The 27815-nt window shown below is 40.3% G+C and overlaps 1 protein-coding gene across 1 annotated transcript; it reads right to left on the bottom strand.

The window, feature by feature from the left end:
* Positions 1-16: 16 nt before the first annotated feature.
* Positions 17-26273, bottom strand: LOC145897232 (A disintegrin and metalloproteinase with thrombospondin motifs 12-like). The gene is made up of 27 exons (XM_082985425.1): positions 25699-26273; positions 25164-25594; positions 21177-21333; positions 19933-20031; positions 19293-19516; positions 18202-18285; positions 16887-17011; positions 15754-15903; positions 13112-13255; positions 11560-11710; positions 11275-11367; positions 8985-9194; positions 8424-8535; positions 7968-8101; positions 7754-7874; positions 7305-7441; positions 6924-7034; positions 6581-6722; positions 6077-6203; positions 5574-5793; positions 4870-5219; positions 3949-4366; positions 3348-3497; positions 3085-3258; positions 2714-2860; positions 1225-1375; positions 17-1040 (listed from the first exon to the last, which is right to left on the bottom strand). Exons 1-27 carry the CDS (start codon positions 25871-25873, stop codon positions 889-891), a joined length of 4689 nt encoding a protein of 1562 aa, XP_082841551.1. The 5' UTR covers positions 25874-26273; the 3' UTR covers positions 17-888.
* Positions 26274-27815: the final 1542 nt, after the last annotated feature.

The raw sequence follows: 27815 nt of genomic DNA, 5'->3' as shown, positions 1-27815 counted from the left end.
CGAACGTAAGGGTGGCTCTTTTGTGATAAAACTTTATTAAAGCTTCAACAGCACATGAAATGAAACAGAAAGCAAATACAGAACGCATGAAAAGCTTGTATGACGTGTCTCGAGAAAACACGTGATTAAAATTAACACGGCGTTGGCTGTTGACAAAATTCGCTAAATATGCTGACGATAGTTGGTGTATGTTGCATGAAAAGATACAGTACGACGATGCGCGTATAGTACAGCCATGAAAACAATAATAACACACACAAAAAACATTTTAATACTTCATAGTCTTACTGTTATATGCTGACGACTTGGTCAAGAAGCTGGAAGAATAAAAATTTTGAAGTATTTCGGGTACAAAAGAAAACTAGAAATCGAGTTTTGTGCACACTGAAACTTTTCGGAATGTCATGATTGTTGCGAGATAATCCCTATTCTGGCGTAACAATGTGCAACCTTACTGGTTTTAGTATCGCGACAAAATAAAAATCATAACTTTTTAGTTTAATATTTTGCAGCGTCACGGAAGTAGCCTTTTTGATACTATGTACATTTTAACAATAAAAACAACTACAGTCGATGGTGATTGTTTCCAGAAATTTAGAAGCGGAGTGATGACAAAGGCCTGGTTTTAAACTTGTCAGGCATGTAACAAAACAGTTTGCAAAAATACAGATCCGAACCAACATTTTTACGCAAATGAACCTGAAAGTTTGTATGTCATTATGAGTGCGGTGTGTACGTCTTTATAGACTGCGCACTACAGTTTTAAATTTATATGCAGCGATTTGGGACCGTAAAACTGTAAAACCAACCAGCTGTTACAACATACAAACTAGTAAAAATTGGCCCAATATCTCATTATTTAGTTTGTAGTCATCCACTAATTCATGTTTATTCAATTTTGTTGTTTCTTCGCACACTTGTAAAGGTTTTACATGTTGTGCAACACTGTATGGCGAGAGAAGGTTGGACGCACTTTCCCCAACTCTTCAAAACACGACAAAAACCTGTTTTCAAACGATCCCCAACGCAAGAACTGAAATCTACAAAAAATCGGAAATAACGAAAACAATGTAACCCAATACGTCAAATACATTGATCTAGCTAGCATTTTCTGATGTAGGCTACCCCAATTTGTAAGTAAAAGAAGTCAATATGACTGAATGGTAAAGACATCTTATTACGAATGCATTTAATTGAAATGCAATACGCGTAAATGGAACTTACCGAACTCGGTAACACGACATATTCCTTGGTTGCATTTTTTGGAAGTATTCGGCCTTAGTGATTCGCTGCACTGACTGCTCGTCTTTCCCGTATCTCTTTCAACACATTCCGCTGTTCGATGCTGCAAGCCACTTCCACAGTTGACAGAGCACTGAAATAACGGGTTAGTTTTGCAAAATGTCAATTCAAGGGGAAAATGAGTATTTTCTCAGGGAAAAACAAGTTGTGTTGCGTATGCATCCTTTAACAAATAGCAATTCTCATTGACAGGTTTGTGATGTTTATCAAAACATTTTTTCAATTTGTTTTTGCCGACAATTTGGGTAGGATCTTGCAACACATAAACACTACAGCAACTTCTTAAATTTCAAACAAAATTTTGCAAAGAATAATTTTCAAATATTGAATATGATTTCAGTATTCATTCCATCAGCAATTTGTAATTAATAAATATAAAACCAATACATTCTCACTGCCTACTTTCTAAGAAGCGTGGCAGTAAGTCGATACAGCAACCATGCAAATTTGTGAGCAAATTGTGAGCTGATTCATAAGCCTTCGACGCTAACAACACGACATATGCAATTAGTGGCAGTTTTATTCAGTTACCCTGTGAATGTGACACGTGTCACTGTCATGCAAAGCTACCTGCCACAACTAGATAGTGACGCAACGTACGACAGCAAGCAAAGAAATTTGCACAAAACAGCAATATGGAAACGTGGGTTTAGCAGGCAAAATTAGTGTTTCAGAGCACAACAACACATATGTAATCGACATGAAAAGGCAAGCGCTTCAATTGTAAAAGCTGTATATTGGAACTGCAAGCAAAAGCCTCATAAATTCTTCAATGTCAATTAAACGAAATTTTGTGAGTTTTCGTGGCTTTTAGAATAATACTTAATCGACAGAACAAATGTTAACACAAAATAACGATTCGGCCAGAACAAAAACGGTAAGTTATTTGCCTACTTTTATATCGCAAGCAGCATAATGCATCAAAATTTGATGTTAGTAATGTGCGCCTAGTTTAATAGAACAGCTCTTTACATATGTTTCCTTGGCACTCCAGCTCGAATATAGGTTGTTTGTATGTATTTCTCCTGTTGTATAGGCCAATGATATTGGTTTAAGTGGCAAGGCAGGTTGAAAACAGTTAACGACAGAAACCATGCAGGTTTTGAAATCAGCTGCAGGCAAGGACTAATTGTGCAACACTGAAAAACGTGGCAAAAGCAATGTGTTGACCCGAAGTATCCGTTTACTGGCCAAGTAAAACGTATTTGGTTGTTTTAGCCACATTGACACGGAAAGGCAAGCTGTGAGGTACAAAAACGCAATGGCTCTAAAACAAAGAAAAACCTACAGTTTGGCTCTGACAGCTTTATGCGTACGTGAGCATAACACAAGCTGCAGGTAAATTCGACATTTGCAGGCAGTGAATCATTCGTACAAGCTGGTGGTGGCGCCGACACACAAAGCGTTATACCCGTCCCCAGGTCGACGTCCTCCATTCCACGCACTTCTTTGGCATACACGGCCTCATTATCGGTGGTCTGTGCATTGGATTGCACATTCCCTCTCTGGAGCATGCGATGCGACGACGTTGAGTGCCAGACCCGCACGTGACATTGCACTTGAAAGCACACGTAGTTATTTTCGTTCACGCCGTTATAAAACCTGTTATCACTGTACGGAAATGGGTATCTAACAAGAACGTGCACTTATGCAATGCTTTTGAAAGAAACGTGCTACAAAAAGTAAAAAAAGAAAAGAAAAATTATGCGAAATTATGTCAACGCGAAGTGATTTACGTTTAAGTGTATATAACCAATATTAAGTTCCAACAAATCCACTTACTCTATTCCAACGAGATGTCTTCCATGGTAAGCACCTCTTCATGTCGCATGTCGCGTTAATTTGCCGAGGACGCGGAACGGTCTTGCAATGGTACGGACGTAAAAGTTGCTTTGTGCGCGCATTCTGGCACTGAACCTTTCTGTACTTTAATCCTTGTCCGCACAACCTTGAACACTAGAATGTGAACAAACACAACCAAACTAATGTCTAATATACCGCATATGTAAATAAAACTGAACCACATATACTCTACAAGTCTATACCTTGGTCCATCCGCCGTGTATCCAAACAGCGCATGGTTTAAGATTGCACCTTTGCACTGGTGGAGGTTTAGTGCTGTTGTTACATCCACCATCATCAGCACTGCAAACCACGTGCCGAATCCGCGCCCCGACTCCACAGCTTGTTGAACACTGTGATGAAGATGTTGTGATTTCAATGTAAGGCCAGCGTGACTTAGTGTGTAGACCTTCGCTTGGTTCTTAGTTATTTTAGGTTGCTTTTGTTTTTACTCTTCGCAGAAATTGATGATGCCCTTTTCAGGCAAAATATTTTTTTCTGCTAACAATAAAAACGTCTTTAAAAGAGCTGTCTGAAAGATTGACTTAAAAGTTTTACTCAGCTACTACAGATGCGGTTATTGATTGTCAGCCTACCAGGGTGGCTTGGTTCACCGATCCAGTGTAATTCATTGTTTTTTTATTATTTTCAATTGTCTTTGAAAGATATTTTTGATGACGCTGTGAGTTTGTGGTGCAAATGTTTGTAAATACCAGATCACTTTTACAAAGATTTCTATAAATTTGTAAAGATTTATGTTTTGCATGTGACACAGGGTAAGTCACAAAAAAAATCATGACTCACGTGACCCCAATATCCAGTCAACCATATCGGCTTCGGAGTTGGAATAGGAGGATCAGTGGCAGCAGTCGTAGTGGTAGCTGTGGTTGTGGACGTCATTTCAACAGAAGAAGTGTTTAGGGATACGTTTCCAGGAATCTGATGAACCCCATTCGGTGCCTCCTCATAGTCACCACTACCAGGGATTCTGTTCGGTATGTTTTCTTCATCCACAACATCCAAGAGGTCATTGGAGCCATTTCGACGACGTGATGAGTTGTTAAGTAATAAGTTTTGTGGTAACTCGGCCCCAGAGTCTGGGATGTCGTGGCCGTCAATGTTTTCCAGTCTACGATGGGGGATAGCGTTGCTTTTTATCTGAAGCAAAGGGTCTCGTGCTTGAAAGACATCCAGTAGAGGCACGGGTGAAGTTGCAGGTGAACTGAAAAGTGATTTGATATCAATATTTTAAGACAACGATTTTAGGATCTGAAAGAATTAAAACAAAATTAGAAGCAGAATAATAGCAATGACAAAATAAGGAATGGTTAATAATTGACGAAACCACAAAAAAAACAAGGTTGTTTCCAATTGATTTAAAAATACAGTTTAAAAACAAGCGATTTTCCATCTGTCCTGGAAAAACAGGTCAGCAGGTATTCATAAAAAAAACTAACAATTTTAAAGAAAAAAAACAAAACTATCTTTTTGCAACCCCAAAATATCCCTTTCGTTAGCATTTGTAACACTATGTCCAGAATCATATATTTAAGTGAGTAAAAACTTAGCAACGTATTTTGTTTAAAGTTACGGGACATAAATTTTGAATTAAAATTTTTATCAAAATAACTCATTTTGTAGTTCAAAATTATTTGTTTTCATTTGGCATTTAAAACCACCACCTTTCTCTATATACCCTTTCATTTGCCTTATTTCGAGTGCTACCTTGTAGTACAAATCCTCCTTGAGCATCTTTTCACAGCCAGTGGCTTCTCCTCGCCATCGCACCTCTCATCCCGCACTATTTGGAAATCTAAATTCTCCAAAAAGCTCTTTTTCCTTGTCTTTTTTCTCCTTCTCTTTGTCACAGTGATCTTGTTCACAATCAGCCGCGCGGTGTCGCCCGCGATAAGCACATCACGTGATCCGGGTGGGTCGTCACTGTCAAGCTCGTCCAGTACTTCGTCGTCCATCAACGCCACGTCACTGCCCTGGAGCACGATGACGTCACGGTAAAAGTAAGTCACACATTGCACTGTGCGGTTGCGTTGTCCAGCACCACACTGGTTTGAACACTGAAATAAAAGATTGCAAACTTCAGTTGTGCTTCAAAAACTTTTGCGTTAGTACGAGTGAAATTATGCTTTTTTAAACACTGGATTGTAATTTTAGATTGTGTCCCTGAATGTTTTAGTGTGGTTTACGTTGAAATTGAGGTATCAATACCTGATGAAGTCTCGCTGAATGGCAGACGAAACCACGCGTAACAGTACAGCACGTTAATTTTATGCCTAAAGAGCAGTATATTTTAAATTGTAATTTTAGTTGTTAATCAGACATAAGATATAAATCTTGACCACAACGTTCAGAATTTCAAAAGGTGTTTTTTTCGTCACTTGTCACCCAAACAATGTTTTCTTTGAACTTACATCACTCCACGAACCAGACCTCCACATAGGACAAGGAACGTTTGTTGCAGCTGGGCACGGACGTACGTGGACAGGTTTCTCAAGTTTAACACACGATCTGCCCTTGAGGAAGATCTGCTCCGTAGCATCAAGACTCCGGATGCAATTGATGATTCTTCTCTGACGACCAATTCCACCTCCGCAGGTGATGGAGCACGGTTGCCAAGGACCAGCTAACCATCTGCGATTCATCGTTGTAAATTAACTGAACGTTTTATAGGATTATCCGAGGTTTATGGAAAAACAACAACACAAACTTGAATTTATATAGGCTCCTAACATTTTTAGGCACGTGACATTTCACCAACAAATTATTTGTTTAAGTTTGTCAAACATCAGCCGCGTTTTAAAACGCCCAAAAAGGATAAACTGCTTTCAAAACACAAATTCAAGTTATAAAATTTAGGATTACCCCTAGTCATATTGTGTTTACTTTTGAATTAATAATAGTGATAAAAGCTTACTCAGCAGGACAAGGTTGATGATGACAACTCCTCCTTTTGTCATCCGGCCTCTTCTCCGGATCGCAGAAATCTTCCTCCACAATCCCAGCTTTCTTTTCGACGCATATCGCCAAGGACAATTGAACACCTGAGTCACACATAATGTTTGCATATAACGACATAACGACATATCAAACACAGTCGAAAACATGCTGGCTTTATTTGTACACGGGCGTGAATCATGTGCCCAACACTATTTGTTCAATACCTTTCAAAACAGAAGATCAAATGAGTTTCACAGTTAAGTAAAAAGGTTCTTTCATTGCTCGTTCAAAAAGTTTCATCACTTTTTCGACGTACATTGTCTCATAGTGAATACTAGAAACCGAACAAAGAGAGCACTGTTTTGGAACACTTGATTATGACAATCTTGTATCGCCCAAATTCGCAACAATTAATCACCCACAGTTATAATGATAAGTTGACTTGCTTGGAATCATCAAAATATAATAAAGCGTTACCCACCTTTACCACAAGATCGTGAACAGGAACCCCACTTCTGCATCATCCACTCGAACTCCGGTTCTTCCACATGGAAGACTGCACTCACATTATGCGGCATCCGATATTCGATTTCAATCCCTGGGTTGTCGTCCACAAAAAGAACCTTAAAGGCGCAATATTGTTTGCAATCTATCAGTTGAGACCATTACACAACCTCTAACGATAAAATCTACTTTAAAGTACATTGATACAACTACTATTCTTGAGGCCCTGTTTGTGTTGATTTGATTTTAGGCAATTTTACCTTGTCAGATTAAAGTGCACAAAATCTTCATAGTAGGCACAGATAAAGGTATGCGCTCACCATAACTTCAATGTCCTTCGTGATCGGACCGACAGCTGTAATGTTGTCTTGTGTCAAATTCGTTCGTTCGTAGGTGAAATAGGTTCCAGCAAGCTTGAACTTGGAGTCCCACTAAAGAAAAACGACACTGGTTAGTTTGTCACCGCACATTTAACTTTTGGTTCGAATTTCATATTAGTTCGGAGCTGTGTCTTTTTTCTGATCACTATGTCACACTTTAGGTCCAACAATTTACAGAGCATCCAATTTAGTTTACTTCGAAGAACACAACATTATGCACAACACAAGAAACCCTTCTTGGCAGTAAACTTAAAGACTTCATAGGCATAAGCCCAAGAAGAATTGTTGTAAAATTTTGTAAATTTAAGTAGTTTGACAAACCAAAATCTTGAGATTCCCATTCAGGTAATACTGGTCGTTGGCAGGATTTTTTAGCGCAAGGAAATTACCGGTTGCTTTTTTCTCCCAGATATGAATATCTCTCGCTCCTTTTGGCAAAATTCCAACACTGACATACTCTACAATGAAGTCCAACTTGTTACACAAGTACAAATAAGCCACGTGGGGTTTTAGCAAAAGTTAATCAAGATTCCTCGTTGTGTGTACATTTTTGTTGCGAAAACTTAAACATTGGCATATAATTGATAAAACACGTCATGTTCAAAACACAAATCACAAAATTCTGAAAGTCATGTTTCAAGTTTACGCGTTGAACAGAAGAATATTTATAAAGCAAGACTATTCTTCCATGGTAAATGTCCGGCTACATTATATCGCTTTGCATCAAATTAACTGGAAATATATTTTATAATATTCACACCGTCTCGTACCTACACCTCTTGTGAGGTTAAACGTTTTCTTGACGTCACTGCACGATGACCCGTCGCCATGGCAAACTCCGCATCTGTCCTCACGTGACATCGAGTCGATTTTCAGGTCGCAACCGAGACGCTTATGTTAAAAACAAAGATGGCTTAGAAGTTAAAAAACTATTAAAAGAACCGTTGAAGGATTTCTTAGTAAACTTTGTTTTTATTGACTTACTTTGCAAACTCCATCAACGCAAATGTCCCGTTCGTTACTGTAGCAGGGTGTACCGTCAACCACTTTGTCCCTCAGCCGATCAGCAAACGGTTTATTCCCAGACCTCGTGTAGCAATGAAGCTCGCACGGATAAACTGAAACGACAAGTTGGATATTGATTTTCAAACAATAACATTATGATAAAGGGTCTTTTGGCAAAAAAATAGGTTATTTTGCATTGACGATTTGTTACATTTAATTACGCCTGAATATCGGTTGGTATTACGCGAACCACTCAAGCGTGACTAATTTGCTCTGTGTGTATTCACCTCTTTTAACCTGACATTTTTCTTAAAACCCGCACACACAGAGAACTCCCCAAATCAACATTTTTGTGGTGAACGGTATTTGCACAGTTGCTTGAAAAAGTGCAGCATGTGTCTCAGTTCTTAGTTAGCGGCGTTATAATCATCCCACCTGTACTTTCGACAGGAAACCACGTGTAGGTTTTATTTCTGAAGGGAACGTGGTTGAATTCCGAGCACTGCTCCTCTCGGAAGGTTTTGGTGTCGTTTTTCATCGGACAGTGCTGCAATGCCTCGTATTAGTTTTTTCGGCCGTAGGATTCAGGGAATAAAATGTAAGATGGGGTAATGATATGTTGAAACGATATGTTTATTGCGTATAATGATAAACCGAGAATCAACTTGAAAGAATCATCTCTTTATCAGCAAATATTACTTCTTTCAATATTTACTTCTTCAAACTACATCAACAAAACTTGCCCACAAAAATACCAAATTATGAACCCAACAAATCGCTCCAAACCAAATTTCTCAAACGCCAACGTGTCCACACGCGTACGTCACAAGAACCCAAAGACTAGTAAACAATAAATAGCCTGGCCGTTAGGTCGGCAAAGTCGTCTAAGAGTAAAACCAAGCTGCACTGATGAGACCTTATTGGTCGAAACAGTGGCCATCTGTATGTAGCTCACACAAATAAATAGTCTATTGAAATTCGATCAAAGCATCTCACCCACACATTACAGGTTCTGTATCTTCGTCTCTGACCAAGACAGTAACTTCCCCCATGTTTTGGATCCGGGTTGTCGCAATATCTTGCTGTGTACGAGACACCGATTCCACAAGTTCTCGAACACCGACTCCAGCTGCTCCAACCACTCCACCCACCATCCACTGATGATGGTCTTCTATTAACTGGTATGCACGCACCACCGAAACACCACTGCAACACATTAGAAAATTCGTATACGTGTCAGAATCGCAATTGAGCGCTAGAGCTTTAAAGTTGCTAACTAACATTATGCAGACGCTATTTTGAACATGTCCGACGATTGGCGCAGCCTGTTCAGCCATAGTGTGAGATGGACATAGTTGTGTTTGAACGTCGGCATAAAGCAATTGAGTCATTTCTCGCAATACAAAGGTCCCAATACATTCGATTCGCACGAAAGTGTTTGCTTTTATATTGCTAAGATTATTTGAAACGTTGAACTTTTAGGGGTATGTAGAAAGGTTACAATGTTCCTAAGAAACGGACAAATCATATAGGCACTTGCAAGTTATAATTTAAGTGTCCATTGAAAAAAAAAAACATTTAGTTCCGGACTGACCAATAAATCATAAATTGATTACTCATACGTGCCATGAGTGCTACGCCACACAAGTACGTATGAGTGGTTACGGTAGCCGAACTTGGGCGAGAAAAAAAACTGTTAAATTATCGCTCCTCGTGCTTGGAAAAAAATCCGTGGAATGCGTGTGTTTGGTTTAGCCGTGCTCATCTATCAGTGAGATTTGAATCCTGGACGATGCGAGGCCAAAACCGAGAACCGGGGCTCGTATTTCACCAGTCGGTGAACGTAATCTACACTCATGCATCACGGCGAATCCTGTTGAAATTTTGATAGACGAGCGGTTTGCCTCAGCAAATATATCCAACACCGCTCCGTCCATCGGCACTCAGTGTTAGTCTATATATTGTATCTAAAGCAGATGCTCGGGGAACTTTTGCTTTATTTTTTTGCCGGGACAAAATAGAAGTCAAGGCAGGGAGGTAGCTGCGGCTGAGTACGATTTGTTGATAAAACATAACGCAGCAAAGTTGATCCGCTATGTATATTTTTTCGTACTTCGGGGTTTTTTAACGTTTTGGAGGGAGTTTCTCTCCTTTTCCTCAAATTGCTCAACCGAATGTTCCTCTATAAGGTCACGCAGATTACTGAGAAGGATTTTTCACAAACACAGACCAGCACCGATGCTTATTTGGTTGGAAGTGCAATTTCTATATCATTTGTGTCTCGATTTTTATTTGTTCGCGCATTATTACCAACGTGTAAATGAGGAAATAAACAAAGAACGCCCAGAAAACCTGTGGAAGTTTTTTGTACATGTAAAGGTTATCCGTGACTAAAAATATAAACAAGGTTATTTTCCATCAAAGGTCGTTCCGAGTGCCGAAGCACAACTGCGGCAAATCGTCCCCATACAATTATACGTCCGTCAACTTTCTGATGGCTGAAAAAGCTCAACTTACGATGACATCGTCATGGCAACCACCAACGCTTGGCCCACGCACACACAAGATTTAAACCTCAACACGATGAGAGAAAATCATATTCGGGGTTCATTTGTTGGTGTTTTATCAAAATAGCATGCCTCAGTTAACCACAAGTAAGCGACGAGTGAGTCAGAGTTGCTGCTCCAAAAGGCGGACCTTTGGATTGTGTTGTGGTGTACGAACAATGCGCATTCAACCATGATATATTGATTGTTTGGTTTTCCTGTATCGCGAGGGTAGGGCGGGGCTTTATCAGTTTAGTGTTGTGGGTCGTTATGCTTTGTGGGTAAAACTAAGATTTTAATTGGCTTGGTAAAAACAGTATGATAGGAATTTGGCATTTTTAAATCGCAAAAGCTCTGTTTCTACAGTTACATTTTACGAAAAATGTCATGCACTTACAGAGGTATAAATCAGAAAACTGCGATAAAAGGTTGGTTCCACAAATACTTCATTTATCTTCAAGTAAATATTTTTTATCTTCTATTCATCCAAAAAACGTTTTTTATCTCCAAAATATTATTTTTTGTACAATGTCTAGAACTTGTTTATTCTTTAACACCTGTAGATTTGGGGCAAATAAGTTGAATTATTTAACATATGGGGAGACGAACATTCTGTTACTAATGTACAGTAATTGACAAATGACTTTTTTGGACAATTTTTCGCCACAGTGTCAACAAGAAACAATCGTATAATCTGCTTCTTTCCTTTTTTCACCGATCAGTAAATAGATAAGACCTACCCTGCCTCTGCCGCACTTTGTTCCTGGGGCAGCCGCATGCAACCTGGATCTGCAAGTCCCCTGATGGACACACCACAGTCGGTTGCAAATATTCTGAAAACATCATAAAGGATTATTAATTTGTGAATAGTAAGGTTTGGGGCCCGAACACTTTCGGTATTTAACATCATACCCTAGGAATGCTCTCTTTTTGGGTAAAAATTCCGAATAAATGTCAATTAACCAAAAATCCCAAAAATTGAACCAACGCAGACTTTCGGTCTATTCGACTTCGTTGCAACTCACGTCGATGCCTCGGCAATGCCTGGATGTGGGTCCGAACATTAATCTACACTGGTGATTGGCGTTATAAACTGTACCAGGAAGATCAACAGGCAAATCGAAGTTATCGTGGTCTGGTGATGGAGTGTCCATTAGACAGAATCCCCAGTTGCGACTGCATTAATAAAAGGAAGATTTGATTGCGGAGTAAAAAGAGCAAAACAACAATTCAGTGATAAAATGACAGACATATATAAGTTGCAAAAGCTTACGTGGAATATAGTCCTTTTTTGAAAAACAGCAAACTTTTTCTAGTTCACAATCAAATTGCAACGATTTCGATTTAGGGCCAAACTAAATTGGGTAAAATTTATAAATAAAAACTACCCAAACTTTAAAACCGAACACCCATCATTCTTTATGTCAAATAGTTTACCAAAAATAAAGCGACATGGTTTAAAAAAGATATGTGACAAGACCCTAATCCGGCACCAAAAACTCGCCCTACGCCACCTCGTCAATCATCAACCAAGCGTGTATACGAACCACGTGCCTATGCCGTATATGAAAGGAGTTGACAGAGATCTACCATATCCACTGACACTAATTTAATCCAAGTTCATTTGCTTACAGTAATCGTCGCCGAAGTTGAAAGCCCAATCCGGTGCCAATAGCAACACATTTTTAAACGGATTAGAATTGAAAGCGAGCACAGATAAGGATCGGTTACACACAGGCCGACGCCAAGACCAAAAATGAGACTGGAAGGTCAAGTAGTCGGCCCACGCTCGTTAGTCAGGCGACAAAAACGTCAGCCCGGAATTACGGGGTTGGCAGCAAGTTACAATGGAGCACGACGGTCCTGTATACACAGCACACTGTAGGTTAGTTTTTGCTTTGACATTCGAAGGTGTTATTTTAGAAACTTGTTTTTCGGAATAGAAGGTCACGTGCCACGGTTATGAGGCCAAAGAACTGATCTTTAAAGATTGCCGTAAAACCTTACATACAGTTTGGTAGGTTCTAGGTAGTACTTATAATGATAAAACAGTGGCCTTGTGCGTTTGCTATACCAAAAGCGTTTACCCTGATACATTAATTTCATTTACAACCAGTCTGTATATGAACCAATACAGCAAATGAAAATAGAACCGCATCAGGAGAATAGACATAATGTCTTGCATGTGGGATCTGGCTTCGCTTGTGTAGATAGCGTGGCATGCAGTGCAGCTGACTCACAATCATCGAGTCAATCATGCACCCCATGCTGCAACATTTTGTAACAATTTGCGGTTGGTTTCGACTGATAAAGTTTGCTTGAATGTCAAAGCGCCCAACTACCTGTTAGACTTCAGTTTGAGGACAAATATTGTAGCTGTGCCAACTATTTAAATTTTAACCTGTACTCTGTTAAAAGTATGTTATATGATATTCCATGTAACAAAAATAAACTAACATGGTCGCTGAGACATGCCGGATTGAGTAACGGCGCAATACGTGATCACTGAATTTTTCCAATTATTACAGAATGTTGTTTCTAGTCGAGTTACTTTTCGTGTACTTCACAGCCACTTACTCAAGAAACCGGGTTACATATCTTCTGCTACAGGGACTCCACCTCATGGGAAGATTGTTGGAGGTAAGATGAGGAGCCATCACCCTGGGATGCCTTTCATCGGGAAAACACTTGTTAAACTTGCCGTCGTGATGCATTGCAAAACTGCCAAGAAAAACATTATGGTAAGAAGGTTTAAAAAATAGGTGGTAAACTTTTTCAAACTGTGTTGGTAAATCCAAAAAAAAACGCTCAACATATAACACACAATACATCCGCAGTAATAAGTGTTTGCTTGTAACCAATGCTCAGGGTCAACAAAAGTTTTTGGACTTTTTAAATTTGCCAAACAGTTGCTCCCACGGGAAAATTCTTGTGCGGTTTTAAAACTATTCCGTTCACTGGCTTGTGTTTACCATAGACGTAAATCTTCGATCTTTATTGCCATTCGGTGCACCGACACTCCTTTAAGTAGATCATAGGTTCTACATTTGAAAGAACCAAGAATACAAACAAACTTTCCGGGAAACGACATACTTTATAGACACACGACCATAAAAACGTGATGGAAATATTGCCGCAATGGCGCAGTAAACTTTTAAACTAGTTTTTCAAGAAAGTCTGTATCATGGGGAGGGTGATCGTAGCATTATCATTGTGTAGTACAGAACCGTGTAATGTACAACCAATTCTGTCAGTAACTCTGCAAGCGGTTAGGATGACCAAAGTACAAATATTCGTATCGTTTGCGACCGAAATAACTTCGCAAGCTTTTGACTTTTGCATCTTTTTTTGCTGGATGTTATAATGGGGTCATAAAAATGTATTTTATAGCATAAAATTAGTGGGCGGAAAAAGTTCAAAGCTTATAATTAAAATAGAACAGATAAAACGAGCATGCTATAACGCCTCGGAAATATCTCCCACCAGGAAGAGGTGAGCCGCAAAAATTTCACACTCGACTTGGTATGGGTTAAACCCGCACGGGGTTATACAGGGCTGCCAACTTACTCAAGGTGGTCCAGCTTTGCAATTATACCATCACTAAAACATCCAATGCTAAGTATGATGTCAAAGTGGCCACACCGCCTGGCCAGACAAGCGGAACGACTAATGAGGAGAAAAAATACAACAACTAGTTCGGGTTTGACGAACGAATAAGGTTTATTCACATAGAACTTTTGTCAGTCAACATCTTGCGTTTGTTGTGACAAAATGGGTAAAGGAGAAGACTGGAGTTTTACGAATGTATGTATGTGCAACATTAAGTTGTCCTTCAATAACAACAATTGCTTTCGAATGTTTTGAAAAACCATGCAAAATGTATAATTTAATCTCTTTCTGTGTTCAAAAATGTATGCGTTATAAGACAAAAGTCAGTCTTCTCAAAGAGTGCCAAAACTGGACAATTCTGTTGTGTTCAAAAAGTCAATGTCAAGAAAGTAGTACCACGTTTAAAGTTAATGGATAACCTGTTTACGAACAAAACCTACCAAAAGCTTTGATTAAACAGCGACCTCGAGACTTCGTACTTCTGTAGTCACGTACTGTCGAATCTTTATAACAGCCGGCAGACAATTCTGTTTAATAATGCAACAGCTTTTCGACAAGAGCGTTTATTGCATCATTGTGTTGCTGAATTTTTCAGTGCGGGGCATGTGTGGCATGAAATCAATTGCAAACAGTTGACACAACAACTCCATCAAGCATCAGTCTTGACTGTAGATGTTAAAAAAAGGCTTTGTAATTTTGAGACAATGCATTTGGATCTTTTTCGTGAAACAATTGCAGGAATTTATCTTGTGCCACTGAATTCACACTGGTTCAACATTAAGGTCGAGTTTCAATGTTTAGTTAAAAGGGGCGTGACAAATTTCGTAAATATTAGTTAAAACCGCCGCTGTCGGCATTTTTGTGGTTAACTGGCTGCCATCGACACTTGAAGCATGTTTAGGAAATGAATTCCGTTTCTGAGACAGAGTTGTTTAGTCTCAGCAATATTTTACATTTGTATGTTTCACAAAAATGCAACTTTGGACAATTTAAAAGTTTTGACTTACACACATGAAAGTAAAGGTGCAAAATTCATAATGGGCTTGTATACAAAACAGGTTAAGCCTACAGTGTAAAGCAAATGCCAACGACAAACACTGCAGTGCGATAAAGAGTGACTTTCCTGGATCGAAAAAACAGAACAAGCAAACAGTGTAACGATGACAGAGCAGATTAAAATTGCCTGCCTTTGACAACGGCGCCGCATTTATCATCATTATATTCACATCCGAGCTGCTTCAAAAGCCCATAGATTGGACGGGAGCCAATAAAACGTATCCAAGTTCCAACAACCCTTCCTCCAAAGATATATTTGCATGCTAGAAGCAGTTCAACCACCTTGGTGGTCTACCACCCGGTTTGCACGTTTCACATGCTGGTGCGTGGTACCTAAATTTTTGTAGGTCAGTGCTCCACAATTCGTGTGGCGCGAGACGATGCTGCGTCGACCATGGTGCAAATGCAACCATATTCGATAAACTTCTTCATTAATTTGACGTTAAAGTAGTTGGATAATTTGCAAACTAGGTAGACTGCAGTCATATGACTATCTATAATATTATGGAAAGTTGACGTGAGTGAAAACCTGGCAATACTTTTCATTTGCTTACTTGTGCCCAAGTTCGTGTGCCACCGTAAATGCAACCGACAATCCCGTGTCTTGATTCACGTTGCAACTTCTGTGAGATTGACACATGCCGGCTACATGAGCGAGTCCAAGCGTTTCACATGATGTATTCGATTTGCTGCAGATATTCCTCCTGGAAACGAATGATAAATTGTTTACAGCCTACCAAAGGCGAACAACAAACAATAATTGACAGGATTTAACCGAGCATGAATTGGCATAGACCACTAATACCGATGTGTGTTTTCTGTGCATTAAACAACATTCCAGAGTACAAGTGTTGAACTCTAGCTTGGGTAAATTAAATGAATGAAAAAACTTAGGTTCTTTTACATGTCTGTTGTCGGTTGAAGTTGCTTATTGTTTTCTAAAGTTGAAAAAATATCTTTTCTCGAATAAAAATCGTATTTTCGGTGGAGATTTATTTTATGTACTTTTATTTCTTGAAACATGCACAAAACATATTCTAACAAAAAAAGTACCACACCAGCTGTGACTGCAAGGAAGATACTATTACACCGGGTCACAGGGTTTTCTCAAAACTTAATCCACATATAAGCCCATATGACATATAAATCTGTGCGAATACTAACGCTATAATTTAGTGTAGTATTTCAATTGAAATGCATAACCAAATATAACAGGTGGTTGTCCTGTTCACACCTAACCATTAAAACTCACACAGATTTTTATTTTGCACAGACGTAAGTGGATCAATTTAGCGAAAAGTTAGTGACCCATTGTGTACTAGTATTTTTCTGACTGCAAATTCAACATCTTGAAGCACGTCATGCAAGGAGACCAGGATCATAAACCTGCAGGTAAACTGAACCGGAAAAAATTCAAAGGAAGCATAATGTGTGATGGACAGCAGTATAATGATTGCCGCATGTGCGCTTTGTGATGATAAATTCATTTCCTATATAGCGTGATTTTTCAGGAGAAAAACAACATTTTTTTACCACAACGGAATTCTCCCACAAAACTTTGGTTTATATTTTGTATTTTTAACCGCACCGGGATTCGAACTCTTGTTATTCTGGGCAAGCGTTTTCCACATACTCGGGTCGAGCATCTTGACGGATGTTGCCCATCACAAGATGTCAGTTAACTCACCGGGTAAGCAACACTGCCACGTCATGGTGGTTGGCATGGCGATCACTTCTCGGGTTCATTCGTTTCGCCCACCTGCAGAAGCTGTCCAAAGTCTTCCCTGCATGCTGGCTTACTTTAAGCGCTTTCTGCAAGGCAAAGGTTATTTTTACAACAGGCAAAAATACCAATTCAGCACGTCAGAGATCAGGCGCATGGTTACAAAGGGCAGGCGCAAATGCTAAATGCACCTAATGACTTACAACTGTGGCGTTACTGTACTCAAATTACCCCAATGTAAACAAACGTAAGTCTGAATACAACATTTGTTTTAAGTCTACCATAAAAATAATCAAAGCCCAAGAAATTGTTGGTCGTGTTCTAACTCGCGCAATCAATTCTAAAGCTCCCCCCTTCCACAAGGCAGCATTGGAGATGCAATAGCGTGTACTCTGGTCTTAACACTGGCGAAATAAGCTTGCCACACACGTTGCACTTTATGGGAGTGAAGTTAATACGCATGTAGTAAGCTTACTTTTATGCCTTGCAACATCAATCACTACAAGCCTTAACAGAGTGATTGCGTTTTTGTGGTATCTATAAACTTTTTCATGCGTTTTATCTCACCGGCAAATTTCTACAGCTTAAACAAACAGTAAAGGAAAATGACGTTTCTTAACCATTGAGAAGCTTACACAGGCGAAACGTGAAGTAATAATAAAGCCAATATTTATTGATGTGGCGAGGTTTACCGAGACGTTCTCAAATAACAAAGTTGACTTCAAACAAACGTGTGGAAAGACATCAATATACGGGTAATTTAATACTTGTATTATGAATACGTAGTGTTCGCAACATGTTCTCACCGAAATAGATGGCAAAAAGCGACGAATAACGTAAGAAGCTTCGATCAATTCCCACAAGCGTCAATGCACAAGCGGACTCTGCCAAGAGTCTCTCGCATGTCAACGCCATTAATTAAGACGCAATACCCATATAACCTATACGACGGCATCAATGCAAATCCAACACTCTGAGTCAGACGGCACTTTTGAAATGCGAGTTGATTGATCTGGAACGAGGTTTAAACGGTGGCATCCTTACCTCAATCAGCTGTGACTTCGTGCCAGTCCGCTGCCGCCTAAGCGACGCTAATTGCATTATCTCACGTCCCCGGCGCACGCCGACCTACTTAGCAACAAGACACCGGGCTCGTCCCGGGAGATTGACGGGAAACGAGAGGGATTTCTTAGGCGAATGCGATTAGAGCCCCGCGGTCAAGGGTGTCGACCTGCAAAACGGGGTTACGCATGGCTGAGCACCAATCACGCGCACTCACCTCGTCACCCTCGAGTATGATGAGACGAATCAGGGTCACGTGGAGAGAGTTACCAATGCTGGCGTCGTGAAAAAGCTCAGACACCTGAAACAACAGGCAAGGTGATAAAGGTCAACGAAAACCCATCGAAAACTCAGCGACGTCGAACAGAGCTGATAGTTTAATGTCTTGCGGCTGCTTGGGGGAGCTTTTTGTGAAGATGAATAGACCAAGACCTTTTTAGGACCACTCGAAGAACAGTTTAGCGACTTTTAAGTAGTTTGAGGTGACATGCAGCCCAAATTAGTGAAAAAGCGGGTGTTGTAGTCAAGACATGGACTTGAATGTGAAGTTGGTCCCCACGGTACAAAGCAGATAGCTGACCATATTGTATTTCGTGGATACATGTGGCTTTCTACTTAAAAATACTCCACTCAAAAATATTTTATTTAAAAATAGAGATTTACAAACACATTTAAGTCGAATTCAAAACATACTTGGATGGTTATTATATATATTGACCATGCAATTGTCCACAAGACAAAAGTAGAATGCAGCCTTTTAATCATAATGCGGTTAAACACCAATACTACACATGTGTCCCATCACCAAGACCACCATCGGAGTGGCAAACATTACGCGAAATACGATTCAATTGTGGACAAGACAAATCCAGATATCACACTCCCGTGCGATGATCATAGAGAAATCACCGGCTAAAATAAGTACCGCCTTTTCACGCATTCAATAAACAGGTTAAAGGGAAAAATGTCTGGAATTTTAAACCCTTCTATATTTGGTAAGTCGAGTATACCTGACGAACTTCAACCAGGCATTTGGATGTACGAGAAATTAATTTTGCTTTAGGCGTACCAGTCGTTTTGCAGGTGTTTTGGTTTACTACGAAGTTGAGACAGCATTTTTACGAGCCACGTTTACAATTTTTTGATCCACTGTGATGCCATTTTGAAGTCGAAGTTTAAATCAAAAATTTTTTTTACACACAAAAGTACAAGAATTTCCGTAAATGTTGCAATTGCAATCATCCTGTGCAGATAGCCCACCACAATAATGTACATTTTTAAAATTTAATAAAATCCTTCTTTACATACCATGTTAACAATGGTCAGCGCATATTTCTCCACCTCCCCTTCGTGGAAAGCTTCGTAATACTCGACCATCTTCTTGTCCACAACCAACATCATCTCGATCCACTGTTCGAGGCTCAGAGAACGTTTGCGGCGACTCGAGGATCCAACAACCTTGACAGCACTTTTGCGCTTTGCCTCCCAGTTGGCACGAGATCTCATGGCGGACTGATACCGACTTTTCGTATCTTAGAAAGTTGGGGCTTTAGAATGTTTAGAAGTAAAATAGGCAGAATAGAACTTACTGAAATTTTTTAAACAAGCTAGATGTAACGCATCAAATTTATGAAAAGCTTTGCCCCATATCTGCGGTAGGTATTTGTACAACTTGAAGAGTTCACTTGAAGCATTTTACCTGTACTATTTCTATTTCACGACATCAACCTTATTGGAAATTTGGTCAACAAAAGCCCTGCCCCTAAAATCAACAAACTAGACAAAAACCGCGAACGGGTTTTAAATGTTTAAACCCATTTGTGTAAATTTTACATCAGGCGCAAAACATTTGTGAAAGGAAACAACTGATGCGTTCGAATACCACATACTACTTTGTGACGTCATAACACTTAAGTACAAGGCAGTTCGGAAACTTCTTGCGTTTTACCTGTCACACCGCAAAATGGTTTTCCGGCATTCGACGAATCGTTGTGTTTTGATTGACTCAATTTGTTGCTCACTGCTTGAAGGAAATGATCATCAGATTCTGTGCAAATGCATGACTTGTTGTTAAACCTATGCTTTGAACATATTGTCGATTTCGGGTCAATTCCATCACTAGTATAGTACATTGTAGTTCTATTATAGCAACCAATGCTGTGTTTCTTAGGGTATTTCTTATTTTACACAAATCCTCTCCTAGCGACGTGTTGAGAATGGAAAATGCTGTTTGCCCTGGGGTATGGCCTTTGTTTATTTTGCATACAAACATGCACTGGGAAAAGGACAATAATGGAAATCTTTTCAAACCTCAAGAAATTTACCAAACAAACACGCTACATGGAATCGGGTTTCTTGTTAGCAATTTACGTTGAACTGCCACAATAGTAGCTTTCCTGCAAAATACAAATCTTGTGTTGGAGAAACCAGATGTGCTTTGAGCACAAGAAAATAAAAAGTACTTGCTTAAAATGCAGTATAGTCACAACAAAAGATGCCAGTTTTTAAAACCACAAATGCTTCGACAGCAAGTCCATTATTTTCTCATCATAATTTTCCCCGCCCACATTGGCAGATCATTGGCATGAACTAAAATGTGGGACGCGATACAAACTGAAAAAAAACCTGTCTTCGCAAAAAAAGCGAGAATGATCTTGAACAATGTAGTACGCTATCATAATGTGTACTCAAATAGTTTGAACCCTTGGGCGATTTTCGGCATATTTAATTGTTTATTTTGATTGTGGATTGACCCTGTGACGATAAGTCTAGTAACGTTGCCAGGTCTTGACACATACAACGTATTGCTAAGGCCGCACTGTCAAGACCTGAATGCTTTGAAGAGACAGACGCTTATGCTTATGCTTTAATCTGTCTGTATTTATATGTTAAGCCGCATTTAGGCGATACACTGCAAGACGCATTGAGGCGAAGTCTCTCAGTGCTCAGTGTATGATGACAAGGAAATGCGAGTGTAGCAACACAAAATAACCAAATATTAAAAATAAATTTAGAAAATAACTGATCCAAACGGCACTGACGATAACCCACCACTAACTTTTACCACAACATGGCATATATTTTGCCAAATTCTCTCACAAAATATACAACGTTTGAATGATGAGTTTCCACTGTAACATTACGAAAACATGCGAACCTTCACCGCATCAAACACACAAGTGAAACACAAACCTTTTCTTTCAACTCTAGTTGGTTGATCACTGGTAGAACGTTTTGTCCTGCCCTTGTGTTGATAGACCTTGTGTGGATGCGGGGCTGTGACGTCATCAGATGATTGCGTCATCGGTTCAATAAAATAGTCGCCATCTTGTAGACGTATTAATCCAGTCTATTAAAACATATAATTATGTCAATGTTACTACGTGTAGGCAGCAATAAATTGTTTTTACTACATGAAATCTACCTAACCAGCAGCGCTTCTTTCACGTGACACAAGTAAACTTTCAATTCAATTTTAAATGTTACTAGAACAACTTTGTGTCCACGCTTTTAGTACGTGTAGGTATTGATACACTTCCAATCCACTGAAAAACTCGACGTATCCGAAAAAAAGCAAGTAATGTGATGGTAGAATGACACACATGTCAACAGCCCAAGCGAACACCGTTCTGAAAACCCGTCGTCCCAAGGGGACTCAAACGACGAAATTATGGCACAAAACCTTGAAACCCTTGATGATTTGGTCGAAATTGAATAATCGCAACAGTGTTGAATTATGTTTTTATCACAGTGAAACTTACGTAATGTGTTTTTGTTACATTTCGTCAAAAGGTGTACTTGATGTTCAATTAAACAAAAGTGCGTGGATTGCTTTAAACTTGAAGTAAAAAGCAATCTGTATTAAAAGTAAATTGCAGAGATAACGGATTCGTGGATTACTCACAGTTCACAAACCGTCATGTGAAACATTCCGTGGCATTTAGTTGGCAAACAATTTGAACAAGACTTTAACATTCACGGTTCCGCGTGGAAAAGTGTAAAAAGATAAAAGGTCTGTATATCTGCTTGGGGTGGTGTAACAGAAAAGGTTTGATTATGTAAATTTGATAAAGGCTGAAAATGTCTGCTATAGCATCATTTCCCGATGGAGCGTCATTCAAAATCTCATAGCAACCAAACATATATCACCAAGTGTTACATACAAAGAAGGCAAAGTTAATACCGTGAGTTAAGCTCAGAACCATTCAAAATGCATTGAGCCATCACCTTGCGATGGAGTACTTCAGCTCTGTACAACTTGTGAGCGGCAAATCTCCCAAAATTCCCCTGGAACTTGGGAACTCAAACTTTTTTCACATGACGCATTTTTCTGACGTGATCAGAAAGTTTTAAATAGCGAAAAAAATGTAATAACACAATAAAATTAAAAAGTCAAAACACGTTGATATGTTGAGTCATCATTTGGCCTGTATAAAATTGAGTATAGGTAAGATGCCATGTTGTTTGAATCATATCTTTGTGACGAGTTATACGTCAGTAAATTGACTGGTTTGTCATGAGGTGATTTTAAGTACACAAGACTTTTCATAAGCCCCCACGAGGACCCCACAACTCGCCCGCGAACTCCCAAACGGCACGTTTATGAATCCCAACCCCAGAGCCTATTATGTATATGTCTTTACAAAAAAAAGCGAAAAAAAAGCGAAAAAAAAGCGTAGCTGTCTTACAAAAAAAGCGAAAATATATCTCAAAGAACAAAGGCATATCAACAACCTCTCATTGGCAGGGACGTTCTTTGATTTAGAAACCGCCCATTTTCCATATGGCAACCCTTTGGTAATATCCGTTTGCGGGCGAATAACTGTGTCAACACCAAAGCGCCGCCCAGCGTCCCAGGGCGTTTTTCTCCATTGGTGTACAACAGGGGTATTCTTGTTGGGGGCCGCGGACAAAATGCGACACATAGGCGACAATTTTGCCGCTTCAGGGGGATATCAACGTCGCTGTCAATTTCACAGAGATTGCTTTCGTACAAAGGAGTATAAGGTTGAGGCTTGGAATGCGAATGTGTGAGGCGTGACCTTGTTCAAGCAGCCACTATACAGGTTATTTTCGGAAAATGACGCGTTCGTAACTGTGTTGCAAATGACTCCTCCTGCAATGCATCATATCGGATATTTGTATGTCGTAACTCGTGTGGAAAAATACAAAACGGACGGTTTTTAGGCAAAGATCAACCATATGGAATTGTTGTCAGATTTACAATCCCGAAAAAAAATTTTTTTTTTATGCGACACACGGACCCTTCACAAACTCGACGCTTCCAATTGGTTAGTTGACATGGCAACAGACAAGCTAAAGGAGGTCCAAGCTTGACAGGATCCAGCTCTGAAGATCATTGTGTATTGGATACGCATGTGACGTATCAGACGTGAAATTGAAATGTGAAACATGCCCACAGTAATAAACCCTAACCGGACAAGTTGCGTGGCATGGGGTCATTACATCTAGACATGACTCATGCAAAGGGTTTCCTTTTGCGCGAAAATTGGACTGAACATTGCTTGGCATGTTTGTTCATCTGCCCCAAGATGATGCTTCAATATTTGCCGACCAGGCAGATTTGGGTCGAGTAAAGAATTTGGGTATTGGAGGCGATACCTTTTAACGGGATATTTACTTATGATCTCTGCTTAACAAACGGTGGGTCTTGCTATATCACTGGAGGTGCAATGCTCCCATCAAATAATGCACGTCGTACAAAGTCTATTAGTTCCCCAATCTAACAACACACTTCCCGTAAACGAAATGTTTTGTTTGTTTTTCTGGGGACATTAACTTCCTTCTTGTTCACAGAAAACAAAAGCGTTTTGTTATCGACTCGAGTGCGTAACCGTTGGTCGTTTAATCGTAAAAACGAACTACCTGAATCAACATTTGTCTAGACATAAATGGGTCTTTCAGTCCTTCCGAAAAACATTACGAGGTATGTAACGGGAAGAAACTGAATATTTTCATTGTTTGCCAAGGGACAGTCAAATGCAGCAAATGGAGATGTTACCAAACTGGCCCACGCGAGCAATTCAGCTGACTTCGCAGAAATCTTCAAATAATTTCAGATGTAATTGTGATGATTATGTGGCTTGCCTCGTAAACCGGCCATTACCGCATTACTCAATCTCGACGTAACACAACAACATAGTTTTGATGTCAATCAGGCATTCCGCACTTGGTTTAAAGCGTAGGCCGATCAAGGCAGTGTCATTAAACAAAACAGAAAATCAATTAGCGCTTGATATTTGGTTTGTTTAGCGCTTTGGGTTTCAGGCCTATGTGTTTTTAGTTGCTTTTAACCAATAAGCATGTTTATCTTGGTTTTTGACGATTAATATAATTATGAAGCTCAACGTAAAGGAAAAGCAAGCTACAATTATTATTTAAGTAAATTAAAAATTTTAAAACTATTCGCGGGCATCTATAACACTGCATTTCATGCTCTCTATGTAGTAGTAATTGGTATGGTTGATCGAATCGAAGATAGTGCCGACATCTGTATTGGTGCGAAGGTACAGGTTGCCTATATACGCTGAGTCCCTAAATAAACCATCGATAGAAAAGCTTCCTAAGTTTATTCGAGTCAATAAACATTTACGGATTCCTCGCATATTTTCGAGACCTAAACTTCGTGAACGCAGTCGGGCACAGAGATCAATGTTTTACCACAAATCCCCACGGCTATTGGTTTGGCAACGACATACACTGACTGCACGGCATCGCAGAAAATTGTGTCGCACCAAAGGGAGCTTTATTGAGAACAAATAAATAACTTTAACCAAAACCCAACCGTGGGAATTTCACAGTCAAAAATCGCTGACACTCTTCAGTCAATGCCGACGCTCACGACCGGTTCGACATGCGGTTTCAATTTTCCGTGGAAGGTAAATCTTCGTAGGAATGCATAGGTTGTAATTAAAATCCAAAGAACGCAATGGCGTCTGCGAAAACGCGAAACGGTCAAATTTTCCAACCATATTTGGCCATCAGTCACCGAAACGCCCTGGTATCGAATCCACGAAATCAATTACCAGCATAGCCTCCAAATTCGTTGAGTATCACGTGACAAAACCCTACACCCACAACTAAAATAGACTGTTGAAACCCACGGCCTGCGCACTCTCGAATGCGCAAGTGGTGTAAAAACCTGAGAAACACACTTACCAGTCCATTGCATGTGGATACGGCGGTCGCTGATTGGTCATAGCCAATCACATGACCGCGGTAATGGCAGGGCCAGGTGGTTCCCCGTCGAATGGATGAGCGCAGGTGGGGAGGAAGTTTGGCGTCTGGGGCCGATTCCAAGTCGCGTAGACGCTCCACGACGAAATTGGAGTGTAGCAATTTCCTATTGGCACTGACGTTAAGAGTCACTTCGCGAGAGCCGACCCGCAACCTCAGGTACAGAGGTTCTTCATTAGCGGCAATTTCACCGTCAATTTCCCGTCGGCGTCGCGAACCGCGCTCAATGTTTGCAAAGTCAACCTTGTGTGACAGGAACTCCCCAGTGTGGCTTACCCTGACTGGATGCGTTACGTCGTAATCCCTGTTGGTGTCTTCGTGGCCATTGCTCTTTCCGAAAGAAGCAAATAATGCTGCACACACAAAAAAAACAATTTAAAATTAAGCGGATACACTGTCGGCTCAGGGTATTACCTTCCCTCAGCTGAGATTAGCGACAAGCAAAACAAAATCTTACCGCTTATATCCATCTCCTGTATCCCTGACAATCCGCTTTCTGAATCAAACCGGATTTGCTCGTGTGAGGTGGCGGCATTTACAAAGGCGACTTGGTTGAGAAATCCGCTCACAAGTAAAACCGTTACCGCATGTAGCAGCAAAGTTCCTTTGTGTGAGGTTACGTAAAAACGCATCTTTCCAGTTTGGAACTTCAGTGCGACGGTACTCCACAATAGGCTATTGGCAGTTGCAGCATGACAATCACCCAAAGCTGATTTCAATGCGTCAATCTGGCTTAGAGATATAGACAAGAGTAATTGGATTTGAACCGTCAGACGCTGTTAATTTTCCAATGCTTTGAAGTCCTCTTTTAACTGCAAACTATGTTAACGGAGGTAAACGTCAGACGGCCCGTCTGCTGTGTTTGGTGATGCCAAATTCGTCGTGACCTTGTAAAGACTGCTTGTTCACATGCAATACACTTCCGACTGCGCGGCTGTATCTGAAAAGCAGCGTCGTCCACATATGGAAAGCTTCATAAGCTAGGTTGTATGGCAGTACCCGTGACTGCGTGCCAAGATATTGCCTAAAACGAAGCGCCTTAAAAAATGTATACACAATTAGCGTTAGCGTACGTTTAAATTTAACCTCTCGCAATTATCGAACTCTGCAAACAAGCCAGCAAGCACAACGACTCATAACCTAGCATTCCAATACTTCTTACGGTTAATCAAGCAACTCCAAGGCCACGCAAGACACAATTAGTGCCTCCTGAGGGCCAGACAGCTCTTAGTTTGGCACTTTCGGGCAACCGACCGCATAGCGCGTGCCTTTCTTTCCACGAGCTGTCTCGACCTTAATACGCAGCTTCAGGGCGCAAGCAGTCGCCGGTGAGAAAAACTCCGGGGCACTTCGTACGAGCTGTTCGGCCACAGCGACGCTTTTCATCTTTCACAAGCGTCTGATAAGGCTGCGGTTATTACGGCTATGTGAGCGTTAAGTCCTTTTCACACACACATATACACACACGTAGGTGCCTGCCGCTTTCGACCTTTTTTGTTTGCCACCTTATCGCAAGCTCCAGGATGATAAACCTGTGCTAATACTCAACTATAAAGCTCAAGGCATCAGAACCGGGCTGGGGAATTAGCAGTGCACCTGGTCTCGGAATACACCGTTACCTTAATCTGCATTTTCTGACAATTCTTCCAGCGTTCATGAAAAATAAATTTAACTGCTCTCTTGTTTTGTCATAAATTGTTTCACAAAACAGCAACTGTATCTGGCTAAAAGCTCGCCCAATTTAACGAAGACTTAACAACACAACATATAAAATTATAACTTTCAAACAATTGTAAAACAGACGTGAATGCCAAGAGGCAAAGACCCAATTCGCCGTCGCATTTGTTTATTCCACAACAAGAAAATGACGCCTGTGAATAGACTGATGCATTTACCAGTCCTGGCGTAAACCGAAAGTTTAAACTTTTGCCCTTGGTAAATATCGCTTAGCTCTGATATTTGCTGCCCACAGCATGCTGGGATGTGCTTCCAGACGAAATCGACCCGACGTAGTGTTTACCAACCCACGTGCCGCCCAAAGCAAACCGTTACGCTTCGTTGACTCTCAACACTCCCGAATATAAGATGACAATTGCTCTTTTTGACGCAGGCTTATGGCTTCCGGTTGTAATCAACAAGCGTTACGAAAAGACCTCCAATTTGTAACAAAGCACTGCTTGACACGAGTGGTGGATATTCAGAGCAATATGCACTCGGTAATGCTGAACAATAAAGTTTTGCGTTTCACGTGATATTGATTCAGTGTAAACTCGCACGCAACCGAGCTCTTTCATCATCGACCAAGGGGGAAAGTGTGTTTGGAGACTGGCAGGGGTCAATTTTACGAATATCGCGACACGAAGAAAATTGTTGGATTTGTGACGAACATGGAAGGGATTCGTATACCTGGACGCAGTCGTACGTGGAATCGGCTGGATTCGAATACCGGGAAGTATTCGGATCTGAAATCACCACTAATTCAGCCTCGAGAGTTTTCATATCCATTCGTTCGACCAAAAGTGTTTATTCGGTTTGTTAGATCTTTTAAAACCGTAAGCGTTATTGCAACCTCGC

This window comes from Ascidia mentula, chromosome 4 (genome assembly GCF_947561715.1).
Source record: "Ascidia mentula chromosome 4, kaAscMent1.1, whole genome shotgun sequence".
Classification (NCBI taxonomy): Eukaryota; Metazoa; Chordata; class Ascidiacea; order Phlebobranchia; family Ascidiidae; genus Ascidia; species Ascidia mentula.
The sequence above is the reverse complement of the archived record's forward strand: the minus strand, read 5'-3'. Positions and strand labels throughout refer to the sequence as shown.